Consider the following 18,519-nt stretch of genomic DNA (forward strand, 5'->3'; position numbering starts at 1 on the left):
ATAGATCCATGCTTCGAAAAGGTGATAAATGCCTCTTTGAAGGAGGGTGACATAACAAAAGCCTTGAGCTGGGGGTACAACTTTTCTTGAACAGTCCCTCTCTCAATCCAGCCATATTAAAGCATGCTTTACAAAGGTTCCTATCTTCTATTTTGGGGAAAGATTCTGAGGAATCATTTGCAGAGGATCCTAGGCGAAGCAGATTATTTAAATCCCCTTCAGTCAGATTTCAGATCTGAATATGTGACGGAAACAGCATTGGTCACTGTGGATGACCTTTAAGCCTTTGTCCAGTTTCAGCTGGTGTACTAATTGCAGCTCCACCTAAACCAGGAAGCCCCAATGATGCTGACTCACAACCTCATTATCATGTAGCTCAACTGAGATGTGATTTTTGTGTGGTATCTTTAAAGATAAAAAATCCCTTCAGGCATATGAAACAACACTAGATATGTAAGCTTATGTAATAACAAAGTCAAAAGCAAAACAATGTAATAGAAAACTCATTCAAGTCAATACCACTGAACTATATTAAAGGCAAATTCAATTAAAATCTAAATATTACCCATGGAAACAATTCATATTTCCATGAGTAAGCAGTTTCTGCATGAAATGTATTAGACTTCCTTATTCAAAATCAGAATATAAAACGCTCTGGCGTATAAGATGGACATTAGTTTTTAGGGAGAAAAATAAGAAAAAAAATCTGCCTCTACCTACTAGCATCCATCAGTATTCATCTGGCTAGCATCCTTGCAGCAAATAGCCTGGTCAGCTTCAGCATGTTATCACAGCCTGTTTCAGCACAAGCAGCTGATTTGCAGTTGGATTGGCCTCTCAGAATACCACCAATCAGCTGTTCCAGGCCTTTGCACTCCCCCTTTTAGACCCATTTCAGGCTGTGGGGATCACCAAAGCACATCACTGCTGATTGCCACCTCCCACGTCACATTTTCAGGCCTCCATGCATCACATTTTTGAGCCCGCCGCCTGGAACTGGCTGAAAATGTAATGTATGGAGGCCAAAAATGGGGAGTGCGGAGGCCAAAAGCGCGACACGCTGAGGCAGTGATCGGTGCTGGTGTGCTGTGATGATCCCCGCAGCCTGGAACGGGTCTAAAATGGAGCGTGTGGAAGCTAAAAACAACCGAAGGGTAGAGGCCGGCAGATGGGTGGGGCTTCGGCAACATTCACTGTATAAGATATTACAGACATTTTCAGCCACTTTTAAGGGTGGAAAAAATATGGTAAACTGCAAAAAACTAAGAGACACTTAACAAAAACTGTGCCAGGAGGGATAGAACAGAGATCAAAATAGGATAGTAACATTTCAATTTTATAATAAAAACTGACAAAACTGGTCAAAACATGGGAAGGGGAGAATCTTCATTTTGCTTACCGTATTTTTCGGAGTATAAGAAGCACCAGAGTATAAGACGTACCAAGGTTTTAAAGAGGCAAATAAAAAAAAAGTTTTTGAACTCTGCAAACCTCCCAAAAATGTCCTGTTTTTCATGAAAATGGGCCCATTTTTTTCCAAACAAAGGCATGAATAGCCTTTAGGGGGGTTGCAGTGCTCCTGGCGTGGGGTGGTGGGCAAAAATGAGCAAAAAAGGCCAATTTTTTGCAAAAATGGGCCCGTTTTTCGTTTTAAAAAAGGGCATGGATAGCCTTTAGGAAGCATATAGAGTGCTCATGGGGGCTGGGGGAAATTGAGCAAAAATTGGGCCATTTTTTGCTCATTTCTGCCCTCCCCAGCCGCCAGGAGCTCTCTAAAAGTTTCCTAGAGGTTCTGCACAGCCACATTGGTAAAGGGGGCGGGGCTTCAGGAGACAAAAAATGCTGTATTCAGTGTATAAAATGCACCCAGATTTTCAGCCTCTTTTTTGAAAGAAAAAGGTACATCTTATACTCTGAAAAATACGGTAACTTGTTCCATGCATATCTTCTTGAATATGGATGTTACAGAACGGAACTTTGTGTTTTTTGCAACATACAAATGCTGTTGTTTTAATTAACAATGTGAAATAACTTTAACTTTGAACTAATTAGTTCAAAGGAATCAAAGCTCTATTATAATTATTACACAATCTTTCTTGGTTGTAAAAATATTCCTTCAGAGAAGTCATTTCATATTATTGCAATAATAATCTCATGATTACAGTCTTACTTTATTTTATAAAGCTCAGAACTGGGAATTTGATGCAATTTAAAAATGATTTCAACAATAATCCTACCTTTATATCTCTGTGCATTTTTCCTTTACTGTGCAGGTAATACAATCCCTGTAATTAAAAGAAAAGGAATAAAGTTCTTAGAGAAAGACAGATTTTCTGTGAGTGTATGTTCTATATAGTAAAAAAATCAGCTAGATTTTTTAAAAAGTACAAAGGTGTAGCTCACTATGTTTAAAATAAATATCACTGCATGACCAATCCATGCTTTTGAAATGACAGAAGGAAAGAGATAGAGATCTATTATAAAACAGCTGACTTTCATCTAAAAATGTAATACTTCACAAATGGTTAATATATTTTTTACTACTAAAAGGCAAGCATAAGCAATAAGCACACAGCTTCATCGAAGCCTGTCATCTGAAATATATTGGTGTCAAAAAGAAGCACTACTGCAATCAATTACTGGTCCCTTCTTCTGATAGAAGAACTATACTTCTTCTGTTCAGGATCCGGGTGCCAAGCATTTCTTCTTTCTTATGAAACCTGCCATATGAGTGGGAAGTCAAACAAAAATCTTTGTAATCATCACAGTCGCTCACTTTGTATCTAATTTTCAAAGGCAAATTCTCTGCTCACTTAGCTCTCTGCAGCTCTGTAAGCCAAATGCACACAGATACACAAACACATACCTAAGGGCAAGTGCAGAGGCTGAATTTTGTTTTGGTGGTTAAAGCTCAGCTAAGAAGAATTATTTTAGGGAATGCATATCTTACAATTGTGCAGTTGTACACCCCTCCCCCTCTCCCATTATTCAACAGAAACGTCTGGTATCTTTTTTCTATCCTAAAAGCCAAAAGTATAACAATTTGTTTACCTGCAGTGTCTCTCTGCTTACATAAGCAATCTGCTGTTCTGAAAGTGGTCCAGTCACTAAAAGAGAATCCATCCAAATTAAGTACAGCATCTACTATATTTTCATTGCTAACTTTGAAAAATTCAAATCTCTTGTTTGCTTTTATATACACATACTGTATCCACTGTTCATATGCTGAACTTGAAATAAACATCACAGAAGAAAACTTTTATATTTGAGTTTTGCCAGAAACCCAAGAAAAAAATAGAATAAAAAATTTCAGCTGGAATTCATATTGATGCCACGAGGATTAAATCCCCTTCTATTGTGCTATTATAAATTAACCCAAGCCTGTTACAATGTCTGATTAGCAGAGGTAGTTTAACTAAAAAAATGACATTTGTAACATAAATCATGTGCAATGTTTGAACTGCAATCTATTTTCTATGTTCTATGCTTGGACTGTAATGTACTCTATATGGGGCCATCCTTGAAAAGTATCTGAAAGCTTCAGCTGGTGCAAAACGCAGCTGCGCAGAGCAGTTCTTGGGACCCTAAAGTTGGCTCATGTTACAATGCTATTCTGTGAGCTACAATGGCTACCAGTTAGCTTCCAGGTCCAAGAGTTATTGTATTCCTTTATGTATGTATTCAAGATCAAATTAATGAAAGAATAGAACCATTATATCTGAACTATATATTTCCAAAATAACTCTATAACATTTGCCAACTTACCATGGTAAATGTCCTGTAATGAACCACCTCCACAGAACTCCATGCAAATCCACAATTTATCACGTCTAAAAATTAAGATTTGATCAGTTTTGCATACTTATAAACACTTAATGCAATCTTAACTATGAAACCTTATGATTTTGCAATATATTCGGAGGAAAACTAAACCTTGAATATTTTCATCTTTCCAAAACAGAAGACTATCTTCCTCTCACTTCTTCACGAAATTCCAGTACCAGCAAATCCTAATCCTGACTATTGGAAGCAGACACTTACATAAATTCTAAATTCCTATTGAATTCTGTATTTAGAAGACTAGTTGAAAAGTATGATAATTCATTTTAATGAATTAAAATGTAATCTGTTTTGCTTTGTTTAATTTGATGTCTGTCTAGATGTTAAGATTTTGTCACAGTTTTAACATAATTATTTGTAGTTTAAAATAATATAAATTAAATGGAAAATTATATGATTCAATATATTTCCAAAATGCAAAAGTTGCCATTATAGTAATTTTTAAAATAATGGGTATAAATAAAAAGATGCAAATCACTCCTTTAAAAAGTTAATAATCTTTCAAAAGTTTTGGGCTAACTATGCTAGTCTTTTTCTTTCAAAATGATAAAATAAGTACTCCAGATTTCTTCTATTTTAGGAAAATGCTTTCAAATAATATACAGAAAAGTTAATCTTTTTCTTCCTCATAACTAAGAAATTTACCGTATTTTTCGGAGCATAAGATGCACCGGAATATGAGACACACCAAGGTTTCGAAGAGGCTTTAAAAAAAAAAAGTAGGTAGGTAGGTAGAGGGAGAGAAATATAGTACGTAGGTAGGAATAAAGAGAGAGGGTAGGTAGGTAGGTAGATAGAGGGATAGAGAGAGAGAGAGAGAGAGATACAGTAGGTAGGGAGGGAGAGAGTAGGTAGGTAGGTAGGTAGAGGGATAGAGAGGGAAATACAGTAGGTAGGGAGGGAGGGGGAGAGAGAGAGAGAGTAGGTAGGTAGATAGAGGGAGGGGGAGAGAGAAATACAGTAGGTAGGTAGGTAGGGAGAGAGATTAGGTAGGTAGATAGAAGGATATATATATATAGAGAGAGAAATACAGTAAGTACGTAGGGAGAGAGAGTAGGTAGGTAGATAGAGGGAGAGAGAGAAACAGTAGGTAGGTAGGGAGAGAGAGTAGGTAGGTAGGTAGATAGAAGGATATATATATATAGAGAGAGAAATACAGTAGGGAGGGTGGGAGAGAGAATAGGTAGGTAGGTAGTTAGGTAGATGTTTCCAGGTGTATTTATCCATGTAATAGAGAAGGAAATTGCTGACAACCTAAAACTTGTTTCTGCTGACACAGCACTTGATCAATCTAATTTTCATCAATTAATCTAACTAAAAAGCTTTCAAAAAGGAAAAAAAAGTTTTTGCACTCTGCAAACCTCCCCAAAACGGTCCGTTTTTCGTGAAAACGGGCCCATTTTTTTTCAAATAAAAGGCATGGAGTAGTCTGGGGGGGGCTTGCAGAGTGCTCCTGGGGGGGGCAAAAAGAGCAAAAACTGGCCCATTTCTGGTCAAAGAAATTGCATGCATAGCCTTATGGAGGCTTATAGAGTGCTGCTGGGGGCTGGAGGGGAAAACAACCCATTTTTTGCTCATTTCTGCCCTCCCCAGCCCCCAGGAGGTCTATGAAAGCCTCCATAAGGGTATGCATGGCATTTTGGTGAAGGGGGCAGGGCTTCGGGAGACAACAAAATGCTGTATTCGATGTATAAGACACATCCAGATTTTCAGCCTCTTTTTTGAGGAAAAAAGGTGTGCCTTATACTCCGAAAAATACGGTATATTAAAAGTTGATAATATTAAGTACCAAGTATGGAATTAAAATCTTAGCATTATATAAAAGTATTTTCAAACCTAAATTTTCTGAGATTGATTGTGAGATAACATAGATAACATTTTTTTTTCAATTGAACATTTTAAATTAGAAATTTAATAACTGAAACTAAAAGGAACTCATGACACAATCAGAAATAAACCCAAACTAGACTTGGTCTCAGATATCCTCATTTTTTTTCTTTCCTGTGGCCAGGAGTTAAAAATGGCAGACTATCTACTGCCAATAACATTTTATTTGTTCAATTTAAAAAGAACAAATATGCAGCTGTAATATGTAACTGGGAAGTTATTACACTAAAGAGTTGTGACTCCATTCATTATTTAGTAATAAGAAACACCATTTTAGGTGATAAAACATACATTTTACATCCAATAAGACATCTTCCATTTTCATACACATACAATATTCCTCTATGTCTACCGTAATAGCATAGGACATTCAAACAGAAGAAATTATTCCACAACTGTAGTAAGAGATCTGCCTGGTAACTTTCTGCTTCCCAGGCCAAAGGGCCTTACCAGGAAAAACAAACAAACAAAAACAAAAATAACAAACTCCAACTATATTTTATTTTTTTAATTTTGTATGCTTCCCATTTCATTGATACAACATCTCTGGGCACCTTACAATCAAATAAAATAACTATAGATTTTTACAGGAATACAAAGTGAATACTGAGCAGGGCAATAACAAGATTTATTTAATTGAGGAATTTCAGTATTAACTGATTACATGAAATTCTCGACCTACCACCATTTGATCAGCGATGTTCCAAGTTAGGACGCAGCTGAACAAATGCTTGTTATGATTAGTCCTCAGAGTTCTGTCTGTCCCAGCATCCCTGCTGGCAACCCATTAACACATATAATTAGTTGTCAATTAGTTGTCAAAGTCGTAATCACTAGAAAGTCAATGGAGAAGCCAGCAGGAAAGATCGCAAGTGGCTGGAGTAAGTCTTTCTTACACCCATATCCTCCCCCAGTCCCTCTCTGCCCATTCTACCCCTCCCATACCCCGTGCATCCTTCCTAACTGTGCAGCACTATTATGTTTCGGTCCCCACCCTCTCTGCCCATTCTACCCCTCCCAAACCCCGTGCATCCTTCCTAACTGTGCAGCACTATTATGTTTCGGTCCCCACCCCACATGACACCTGTCATGTACCCTCTTATTCACTCGCCTATCCAGCAGAAGCTATTAACCTGCTTGCAGGCCTGAAACTTGCAACTTCCTGCTAGTGTCTCCACAGACTTTGGCTGTGGAAAGCTGGAAGTTATTGCATTTAATGGTTACAGGATTCAATTAACAATGGCAACCATGACTGCAGGAATTGCTGTCGCTAAGCAATATGGTCACTCTTTACAAGTGTAAATTCCAGCCCCAATTGCTATCCTAAATCAATAAACAATTTAATCTGTGAGCAAAAATAGTATGAAGTCATCGGAAAAGGAAAAGCGAGAATTTGCAAAGTTGGGAAAAAGAGCTTACTCAGCTATTTTCTGGAACAAACATTAAAATGTCTCATACAGACTCAGGACAAGCAAGAAGTCTGAAGTGTTTTGTTAACTGAAATTAGGCAGTAGATAATGTGAACTTTCTAGGGAGTATAGAATGCCAAAGATAATTAGAAAACTAGGGTCATACTAGGTCTTATTTTTGCAAACAGTGAACAGTTTTTACATTCTTATTTTATGAACATTATAAAAATTATACCTGAGATAGCTGCCAAAATAAGCAACAATGTTTGGATGTTTACAATCTTTCATCATAATGATTTCCTGCTGCACAACAGCAAAATCTTCACCTATGAAAAAAGGATGTTTAGCTTATGCTTATAGAAAGAATGCCCCATTATCAACTTACATAAAAAGCACTTCAATTCCTTAAAGTTAATATGATCACCCGATATGCCAGTATTCAAGTTATCAATATTTTGCTAAGAAAACAGGCTATCAATCTTTCACCAGAAAAACATAGATTAACTGTAGATATTATTTTGTTAAATAGAACAATATTAGGCATTTAAATATAAAGTTACAAATAGGATTTGGTAATTTAAGTTTATTAGTTATGTTGCCACTGTTGGAAATGGCTGATCTGTGCTAAATTCTCCCACCACGAAATTTAAAACATGGAACATGGTCTTTCAGAACTCTGGGTGTTACTGATAAGAGAATACCATAGGAAACCATTGAATAAACTTCCAGCAACAGAAAGAGCATTTTTAAATTTATTTTTTGCAATGTTATACAGGAAAACCAGATATACCTACCATCAAATAATTACTATATATGCCTATTTTGCTATGGATTGGGAAAGTGATGTCAAAGCTATCCAAAACAGATTGCAACAACATTGTTTATCTTACATTTAAGGATATAGAATTGGGGGCATGCAATACGTATTTACATGTACACTGGGAATGAAACAATAGGAACAGAAGCTTATGAACCAGTAGCCATGATGCAAATTCTTTAAATATTCATTTTTGTCATTTGTAACCAACATTTCTGACTGCATTACAAGTTTTTCTGTAAATCAAGAAGCAAGAATATCTGTAGTTGTAAATAAAAACCTATGATCTCTATAACATCTAATAACATCTAATAACCACCTAGTCTGCAGAGCAGTATATAAAGTATAACAGTGTAACAAAAGTTGAAGAGATGTGCATAAAATATGCAAACAATAATATACACTTTCTAATTTAGCTCAAAGCCTACAGCTTTCAGGTATGTTTACCTTGGTAGTGAGATCACTAGAGTAGGCAGTTTGCTCTCTGTTCTATATAGTACTGTGTTAGTCTCTAGATATTCTGTTAATTTATAAAGGACCTTGAAATACAGTGAAAGCATTACCTACATCTATCTTTGCTTAGGTCATCTTCTGAAATTAAAAGTTACATTGTAGTGTAACCTTATTTCAAGCCTTGCATATACTACCCAGAGCAAATGCTATTGGATATGACTCTGCAATTGCCTAGTTTGACAGCAAATTGTTAAATTATGTCAATCTTATTACCATTTCTTTCTTTTTTTTAGTTTTAATTTTTTTAAAAACCAAACAAAACATTCTACGCTTTTGGATGATTAAAGCAACCAAGTAGCTAGCCCTTTCCACTAGATTAGCTAATTGGATGCCTATGCAATGTTCTTAGTGCAATATCTTTCTAGTTATGAAATGAGCTGTAGTTTAACTACCATAAGTACTAACCCCTGATTACCTTAATACTTATTAGTTATTCTAATAAGTAGCAAAGCATTCCTGTTCACTTTCTCTACGTCACATAAATTCCATATCATTATTCATTTCACCTTTCCCCAGCTGCCTTTTAAAAAGTAAATACTCTCAAACATTCTTCACAGGGTGTGTATCTAGGTAAATAAAAAAGTAAATTCCTCAAAGTGTTTCCATTTTTATTTAGATGTAATCCTGCTTTGCTACCAACAGCACTCAAAATATCTGACAAAACATATTAAAAATAAAAGTATATTTAAATCCCAGATTAAACACTGTAAATAACACATGCAAAGGAAAAATGTATTAATAGGAATACGCACACACACACACACACCTTTTTTCAATATGTAAATTCAGGTGGAATTAACCACTTTAATTCTAGTTTTTAAGGAGGCCCATTTATGCATCTACCCTATTTTATTTTCCTGAGTGTTACCCTTTCATGATATAGAGGCTAGTTACATATCATTTAAACATTCTGATAGAAAGGCAATTTTTGATTATTTAGGAAAATGTACAGCTAAAATTATCTACATTTAACTGGGTCACTGTATTATTTAAAAAGAAAGAAAACATATGGCGGTGATTTAAAAAAATACAGGAAAATACAGGAAATAGAAATCTTGAGATTAAAAACTGCTTACCTGGTTCTAATTTTATTACTTTAATTGCAGCCATTTCACTTGTGTTAACATTCCGAGCCTATTTTTAAAAAAAAGAAATTGGGTAAATTAAACTATGTTTTGAAACATTCTAAAACCACAAATCCAGATACTTAAACTGACCCATTTTCAAAATTCTGATAGGAAGATATTAGAAATAAGTACATCAATTGCTTGGTCATATGCAATTCTATTTAAAAGATAACATCTTCAAACTGAGCTCAACTTGTAGTGATGAGGACTTCGGGGAGAAAGAGAGACACCCCCAAGCATATGCAATGGGGACTTCCGGACATAGATCGGCTATAAAATACCAAAACATCATAATTAATAATATCCTAATAGTGGGATAGCACTCTACAAATTATAAAATTATAAGAGTCCTTCATCTAAATCTCACTTCTTGATTTTCTTTCGCAACAAGAAGGCATTTCCTATTTTATCTATATTTTATCTTTATCTGTAATAATAGTTTGATGAAATAACGTCCCATTGGCCACCAACTATTTCTGCCTTAGAATAAAACTACCAACAGCAGAATTAAGGATTCATACAGTATAGCTTAAAAGCCAAAACAGTTAGAAAAAGTGCAATTCAATTTTGCCTGAAAAATAATTAATTCTATATTGTAATAGTTGCATGCAATGATATTCTTCTTAACTGCTTTAAGTATGTTGGTGGGAAATTAAATTATAAACTTAACAAAAATGGTAAGAGAATAAATTTCGTTAATTTCATCAATCTCTAACTATACTGTTCAACTAGATGGTAAAGGCCAGTGATGGCAAACTTTTTTGGCACCAAGTGCCCAAACTTGAACGCCAGCTAGTCTTCAGGTTTTCGGTGCTCTAGCGCATGAAAAGACCAGCTGGCTGCCAGTGTGCATGAGTGCATCAGAAACCAGAAGAGCAGCCAGTGACGGTGCACGTACCCACAGAGGGGGTTCTGTGTGCCACCTCCGGCATGTGTGTCATAGGTTCACCATTGCAGGTATAGGCAGTGTAATAACAACATAATTCCATAAACACCTACTGAGAATGTAGCGGTTTAATAGCATTTACTCCCAGTAAATTTTCATCAGTGAAAACTTGGGAGAGCATTTGATAAAATAAATAAGATCTACATACACTTAACAGAAAGCACGATAATTCTTAATGAAGATTTAATAAAACCCTATGACATACAAAAAGGAATAAGACAGGGATACCCACTGTTCTGTCTCGTTTATTTTAGTTCTGGAAATACTGATGAGACATGAGGCAAAATGAGAGGATTGTGTGAGTAAATATTTTATAAACAGAAATATGAAAATAGAAGATCAAACTACAACCTAGAATGAAGTTTTTGTTTCAGATAATACCTGTTCTGACAACTGATATCCCATTTAAAGAATGGCAGAAGGAACTATCTAAATTTGGCAGGGGAAAAACCCGCTAAATATATGGTGCTACAAGATGCAAAGGAAAGATCTGTTTATCTGATCTGTAACTATATTTGGCAGTTTAGTGTTTGGATAGGATGAAAGAGTGAGAAAAAGAAGGCTTTTGAAGTTAGAAGGGCATCACCCGTGATTGTGTGGCATGGGTATTTGTGATATGAGAAAGACCAATGTGGATTTTAAAAACCATTATGTTAGACATGCCATGTACTGAATATGGACTAGGTACAAACTCAGATTGTGCTCAGAAATACCTCTCTGACTCTCAGCACAAAAAGCATAATATAGACATAAAATATTAAACAAACATAAAATGCCAACTTCTACCACGGTGAATGTAAAATAAAATCAGGAGAAGAACTGATGGCAGAAGGATACTAAACTTAATGGTTTGCTTATTTACAATTATTAGAAATATTTAAAGTACACAAAACTGTTTTTGAACATTCTATGATTGAGTTTGAAACAGAATTGTGTACAAATAATGAACATGTAGTTGCTGAAATGTATAAACATTTATTGAACATGAAACAGAAGAACAAGTGAAAGACTATGATAAAATAGCTAAATATTCTATTATAATATACAGACGAAACAATAGGAAAATATGTGGCTGAAAAGATTGAAATTTGCATTTATAACTTTGAAAGAATTTTTATAAGGTGCTATATCATTGGTATTTGCCACCATAAAAATTATATAGCATCTATAAAAGCAGTTCAAATTTATATTGGAAAAGTGAACATGAAGGGACATTTTATTGTGTTTGATGCACATGAAAAATGCTATAAAATTTTGGATTCAAATACATGCAGTGATTCACAGAATCTTAAATATTAATATACAATTGGAACCAAAGGTTTTTTCTGTTTTTCTGATAGACAACAATTGGACAAAGTTATGGAACTTTGTTTTCACACGTTAATTGCAGTGAGATTATTGTATGTACCAAAATGGAAAGATTAAGATTCAGCAATGGAGTAATGGTAGGTGAAAATAATGGAATTTCCTGTGATGGCTAAATTGACTTCTTTGATCAGAGAAAGATAATACAGGTAATCCTCGACTTAAACCACAATTGAGCCGAAAAATTCTGTTGTTAAGTGAGTTTTTCCCATTTGCTACAATTGTTAGGTGAATTACTGCAGTTGGTTAAGTTAATAACCCGGTCATTAAGTATATCTGGCTTCCCCATTGACTTTGCTTGTCCAAAGGCCCTATGCTTTGGGTTTTTTTTACATGAGATTATTTTTGACAATGATGTACACCTCCAAATCTTAGTATGCCATCCTTCTAATAAAGGAGTCCTAAAATAAATTATCATTCAAAATTGTTGTGGTTTGTCACCTTGCCTTCAGGCATTAAAAATTGATCTATTTTAATTGTTACATTTCTGATAGTGTTTATAACTATTTTGGAAAAAACCCCACTGAAATAATACATCAACAAAAAACCTCTTGTATAATTTTCTCTAAGTGTAGTTGCAGAATCACATGCAAATATATTGTGAGATAGTAACCATAAATCAAACTGCAGGGGTAAGAATCAGATGCATTTGAATTTTATTACTTAAGGTAATGCCCTTTACTTTTAAGCTTTAGAACAGTGGTCCCCAATCTTTACAGTTTTGTGGACTGGGGTGGTGTGGGGAGGAGAGGGGATGGTACTGTGCCAGTGGCAGGGAAGCCAAATGGGCTGAAACCTGATAGTGGCCATGCCCGGGGGGAGGGGTGGTGGTGGAGATTGTGGACCCCTGCTTTAGAATAAAGTGGAAAACTGTTTTCTTCCAGATAATAATGGACTACATATTTCATCAATTTTTTTATTGTGTGCCATTCTAAGAAAGACATATGGGGATTGGGATACAACAATTTTAAAAGGACTGCATATTTTTTCACATATTTTAAAGAAGAATAAAACCTAGCATTTTTTTGTCAAGGCTTATTTCTTTAAAGGTAAGTTGTCAAGGGGCACATATTGTGAGGGTAATTTAAGTAGATAGTGGGTGGACCAAAACCATAAGGTTAATAGTTCTCTTTCTTTCTGAAATTTCTCACTCTTTGCCTCTCTCTCTCACTCGATTCCAAGCAGCAGCCTATCAGTAAAGGAATAAATAGCATTATCAATAGTCTACTGATAACCTACCAAGAGATTTTAAAATCTGGGTAAGGCTGCCCGTCCTTTGCATATACAAATATATATACACAGTTACTGTTAAGACAAACATGCTGAACAAAATTTAATTCTTCTTAAAATGCATACCTTTCCATCTGAATGCCTGACTGAGGTGTATCCATGATATCAAGTTAAGTCCATTGTGAGACTGTTTATAGTTAATTATTATCAGTTTAATTTATGGTACATGTAGTCCTCGGGCTATGACCATTCATTCAAAAACTGTTCAGAATTGCAATAGTGCTGAATGAAAGGTGATTACAATTGGTCCTCAAAGTTACAGCCCTTGTAGCACCCCTGAGGTCACGTAATCCAAATCTGAGTGCTTGGCAACCAGCCTGCATTTAGGACTGGCCACAGTTTCCCATGGTTACATTCTCCTGCCCTGTGCAAAAAGACTGCTTCAACTCACCACCGCACCTGCCCATCCCCCTCCATCATAGCCTTTTGGCTGCTCTGCACTCCACTGTCTGTTCTTGCTGCCGCCCCTTGCTGATCTTTGCCATTTCTTTCAAGTGCAATCTCAACACTGCCACCAAGTGACAGGGTCATATGCTGCTTTGCTTAATGACTGCTTTGTTTAGTGACAGAAATTCCAGTCCCAATTCCGGTCATAACCTGAGGAATACCTGTAGATATCGTGCATGTTTTGTTGTTATAAAGTTTGCTGGGGATGCTGTACTGTTTATATTGCAGACCCTGGTTTATTGTCTCATGCTATATTATACTGTAATAATTTTACAGAGTTATGTAGACTATTCTGATTTTTCTTGTAAGCAACTATGAAGCAAAACAGACTCAGCAACGCAGAAGCATAATAAATATGGAATGAAAAGAATGACTTTTCCCAGACATAGACTGGGAAAAAAAACATTTTTCAGAAACCTAGCTTTCAACCAGTTCTACTAATGCAATACTAACAATAGTAATAACATCCAGGAATAAATTCTCAATCTGAAGTGACCCATCACACAATATATGTTAAAATCATGCTAAAAATGAAAAATGTAAACACAACATTTAAAAAAATACCTTAATCGTACAGGTTTTTTAAACAGCAACAATTGGTTATACCTTAATTGGAAAGTCTTTGGGCTTGTGGATGCCATAGCCCAAACAAATAAACATTTTGATTGATTTGAAGAATTTATATCAGTTAATTACCTAATTAGCAAATTTTGATTATATCAGTAAGCTAAACATTGATTACAGAAAACAGTAAACTTCTGCTTTTGTACCTCTTGCTCCAAAGAAGACACACACACACACACACACACACACACACACTTGATGCCTAGGCAAAGTTTTTTCTTTTAATGCAGTATTGAGTAAAGTGTTTGTATGCAAATATGCATGCAAACCATTACTCATGTGGCTGCATACCAACCCTTTCTTTGCAATTACCATATTTTTCGAGTATAAGACACACCTTCTTCTCTCAAAAAAGAGGCTGAAAATATGGGTGCCTCTTATACACTGAATACAGCATTTTTTGACTCCTGAAACCCTGCCCCCTTCACCAAAATGGTCATGCATAGCCTTTAGGAGGCTTGCAGAATGCTCCTGGGAGCTGGGGAGGGCAGAAATGAGCGAAAAATGGGCCATTTTTTGCTCAATTTTGCCTCCCATCCCCAGGAGCACTCTATAAGCCTCCTAAAGGCTATTCATGCCACATTTTAAAAACAAACTGGCCCATTGTTATGAAAAACCGACCATTTTTGGGAAGTCTGCAGAGTGCAAAAACTTTTTTTTAAATTTGCCTCTTCAAAATCTTGGTGCGTCTTATACTCTGGTGCCTCTTATACTCTGAAAAATATGGTATGACATCTCAGTATAAAATATAATATGGACATTTTTAAAGCAGCAGTATTTTCTACTTGTACTTGTACTTGACGCCTCTTCACCCATTGTGGGTATAGGCGACTTCCATGGAAATTTGACGCCACTGTTACGGCGATCCATGGAAGCTGTTTCGGCTGGATATACCCAAGGGGACGCCAGTCCCAAGGGTCGACAGAGCCCGATTGGTGGGAACGGGGGGCACCATGTGAAGGCCGGGTTGTCGTTTGATAGTTGAGAGGCTTTGCAATAAGCGGTGCAGTGTATATTTTGCACATCAACTATCCTTTCTACTACTTGCCTCCCTGTGTTATTTTAAAAAATGACTGTGGTTTTAATATTACAATGTATTGACTGGTCTTTGCTAGTTGCCAAAATTAAGTTTTTCTTTATCACTGGCAAGCATTTTGTGGCACCTGCTGCACATTACTGTTTTATTAATTAACCATAGACTGTGTTGATTAAAGAAAGTATAATCAATTATAGAAGATCTTTTGACTAACTCCAGTTGCGTAATCTTTTTTCTTTTCTGTTACTGCATGTAAAAGACGACAAATATTAAAATAATCTCAATGTGTTTTACTTAAGCATACACATCTGATTTATTGCTTTATCTACACCAATATGTTGTATGAGTACTTTTGTGACTATTCAACACTTTAAAGATAATTTATTTAAAGAAGATGCAAATTTTTTTTCAATAAAGGTTGAAAGTCAAGGGCTTAATTGAAAAACAAAAAAAGTCAATGAAGTTAATAAATCATAGCTATCTGGAAATTAAGCTAGTAATACTTTACCCATTTTTAATAGCCTGAAATTGTGTTTTAGGATAATGGAAAGTTAGGTGCAGGGAAATTTAAGCAATTTTTTCATACTTACTTTTCTTTCAGCTTTAAAATTATAGAGTTAAAAATTTCTTTCCTAGTTTAATGAACCTGAGAAGGCACAATCTTAAAATCATGGAAGTATTAAAAAATGTAATTAAAAATGATGAGACGCTTCCTAAGTGCTTTATGTTATGTTTTAAATTTGGCTTAATAAGCTATTATAATTCTGTAAGTTTACTATTGTTTTTATCGTCTTTTAAAATGCCAAACAAAGACTGCAAATTTCCATGGCTACCCCATTTCCCTGAAAATAAGACTTCCCCCGATAATAAGCCCAATTGGGCTTTTGAGCGCATGCGCTAATAAGCCCTCCCTGAAAATATTGCAACACAGCAGCAGCCATGAGGTGACCACACTCGCCGTCTCCTGCACGTCAAAAATAATAAGATCTCCCCCAAAATAAGGCCAAGCATTTATTTTAGGGGTCAAAAGTTTCAGGGAAACACAGTACTATTTCTGACTCATATTTCAAATTCATGTTTTAGTCTCTTACTTAATGTCACGGGCTGCATTAATGATTTTTTTCCAAAGTTGTCTAAGCATCTGTCCTCCTGCTACACTGTAAGCAAATATTTAAAACTATATCTGTACATGAAAGCCTTAAAAATATATAGTAACCTCTCTGTTGCAATTCTTTCTCATAATAGTTTTTTTTCATTACTTGGAAAGATCAGGTAAAAATGGTAAGGCTAAACAGTTGCTCAAAAAGAATGATACAGTAACCACACACCCTAGAGTATTATCCCTATAACTTGGATAGCAAGCATGCTCTAACATTATTCTATCAAATTGAGATACTGAAGAATGACAGGACTGTTTTCAATTGCTTCACATTAAAAAAAGAAAAAAGGTAGTTCACTTATTTACATGGCAATATAAATAACTCTTAAGTTGTCCATTCTATTTCTCACTGTGTTGCTATCTTAAGAACTGTCCTACTTTGCTAAAGAACTGTAAGAGCATTTTTTAAATTGGGATTATAGTATAGCCTTTATTGCATAGTACATCATGTATACGACAAAATTGGTTTTAGCCTCACTGGTGCAATCCATGACAAAAAATACAAGCAACATGAATAGTATAAAGAATAATTCCTATGCAAGTAATTAGGAAAAAAAGAAAAAGAAAAAGAAAAACTAGTCATACGTATCCATGCACATATTGCATGTGCATGGAGTGATTGTGGTTGTGTTTAAGAGTCTGACAGCGCAAGGATAGAAACTATTTTTAAACCTATTTGTTTGGCTGGCTATGCTTCGATGTCTGCTGCCCGATGGTAGAAGTGCAAAGAGACATTGACTTCTAGGCCTCTTTACAATACTTCTGATGGGAATCCAAAACAGATATCCATTTCTGGAAATGGGAGTCAAAGTGAAGGGGAAATACAAACAACGTAGGATGTCCTGCTCTCGAAAATATATTGAGAGTTTCTAGCAGGAGAGAAATTCATTTAGACACAGTATTTGTTTGAGAACCAAATTATTTCAGGGACTGTCAAAATAATTATTAAGTAATACATTTCTTGTGGAAAAAACCACAAACTTTATGACATTCAGTTTGGAAGAAGAGAGAATGAAAGAAAAATGACTAGGGTGAAAATTAATACTGTGCCATCATAGATCTCATGAAGGATTTGAGGGGCACTGATGAAAAACCAGGATATGTGAGGAAGGCCTGCTAGTTGGTTCACCTGGTGGTTCAACACGCAGATTACCATCTGTATGTTTACAACCCATCTCCCACTATCACCCTGCCTGACCTCATGCGCCAGAGGTGGAGGGTACAGGTTCCTTACAGAGTTAACTTAAATAATTGCTAGGTTAATCATACAGAAAAGCTTTTTAAGCCCACCCACCCCCTTTGCTGGTAGTGTCATAATGCCAACTCAGATGGAAGAAATCCGTAGGGAAGGCCATGCCCCCCCCAATTAAGTTAGAAGGGGATGGCCATAGAGAGTGACAGCTCAGATACATTCATAACAGATAAAGAGAGACCGATCTGAAGACGGGAGTCAACCCCATCGCGTCACAGGGCCGGGGAAGAGAAAAGGTATCACGGGGAAGGGAGAGGAAATGCTGTTGAAATAAGTTATCCAGGCCAGAAAATTCGCAGATGGAGGAAGGGCCACCCCAAAGCACCTTTCCCAAGAAGAAAGGAAGGGGGGGTGAGAGTCGGCGAAGTGACGGGGCGGAGGACCTGTGAAGGCTGAACAGCGAAGGGAGGAAGGAAAGCAGCCCCCCTCGCCCTCCACCGCTCACCTTGTAGACGTCGCCGTAGGTGCCGCTGCCGATGCGCTGGATGAGCTCGAAGTCTTCCTGGGGGTTCCTGCGGGACAGGTCGCACACCCGCCCCCCGCCGACGCTCATGCTGCGCCGCCTCCCGGAGCAGGGAGCTGCCCCCCCAGCCCGCTCCGCTGCAGCCCCCGGGAAGGCGAGGTGGGGGAAGGGAAGGAAGGAAAGAGGGTGAGCAGGTGGGTAGGGGGAAAGGGGGGGAGGAAGAGGAGGAGGAGGAGGGAGAAGACGATTCGGAGCAATCACCACCGACGCCACCTACCCCCGTTCTGCTCAAGCAACATGGCGCCCGCAGTCACCGCATGCGCATGCGCGCAGGATCTTCAGCT

At 36.7% G+C, this 18,519-nt stretch overlaps 1 protein-coding gene across 4 annotated transcripts in view; it reads right to left on the minus strand.

Moving 5' to 3' along the window:
* Nucleotides 1-18,477, minus strand: part of MAP4K3 (mitogen-activated protein kinase kinase kinase kinase 3) — a 58,167-nt gene extending 39,690 nt beyond the window's left edge. For all 4 annotated transcript variants that reach the window (XM_014065761.2, XM_014065759.2, XM_014065758.2 and 1 more), the window contains exons 1-6: nt 18,158-18,477; nt 9,543-9,600; nt 7,372-7,462; nt 3,766-3,830; nt 3,052-3,107; nt 2,238-2,285 (exon numbers count right to left, since the gene is read on the minus strand). In XM_014065761.2, the coding sequence (XP_013921236.1) occupies nt 2,238-2,285; nt 3,052-3,107; nt 3,766-3,830; nt 7,372-7,462; nt 9,543-9,600; nt 18,158-18,265 (426 nt within the window). In that variant the 5' untranslated portion in view covers nt 18,266-18,477. The remainder of the gene's footprint in view (nt 1-2,237; nt 2,286-3,051; nt 3,108-3,765; nt 3,831-7,371; nt 7,463-9,542; nt 9,601-18,157) is intronic.
* Between the last annotated feature and the right edge of the window lie 42 nt (nt 18,478-18,519).

The sequence above is a fragment of the Thamnophis sirtalis genome, unplaced genomic scaffold (genome assembly GCF_051295495.1).
Source record: "Thamnophis sirtalis isolate CommonGarterSnake01/CBP01778 unplaced genomic scaffold, rThaSir2_p1.2 scaffold_6, whole genome shotgun sequence".
NCBI lineage: Eukaryota > Metazoa > Chordata > Lepidosauria > Squamata > Natricidae > Thamnophis > Thamnophis sirtalis.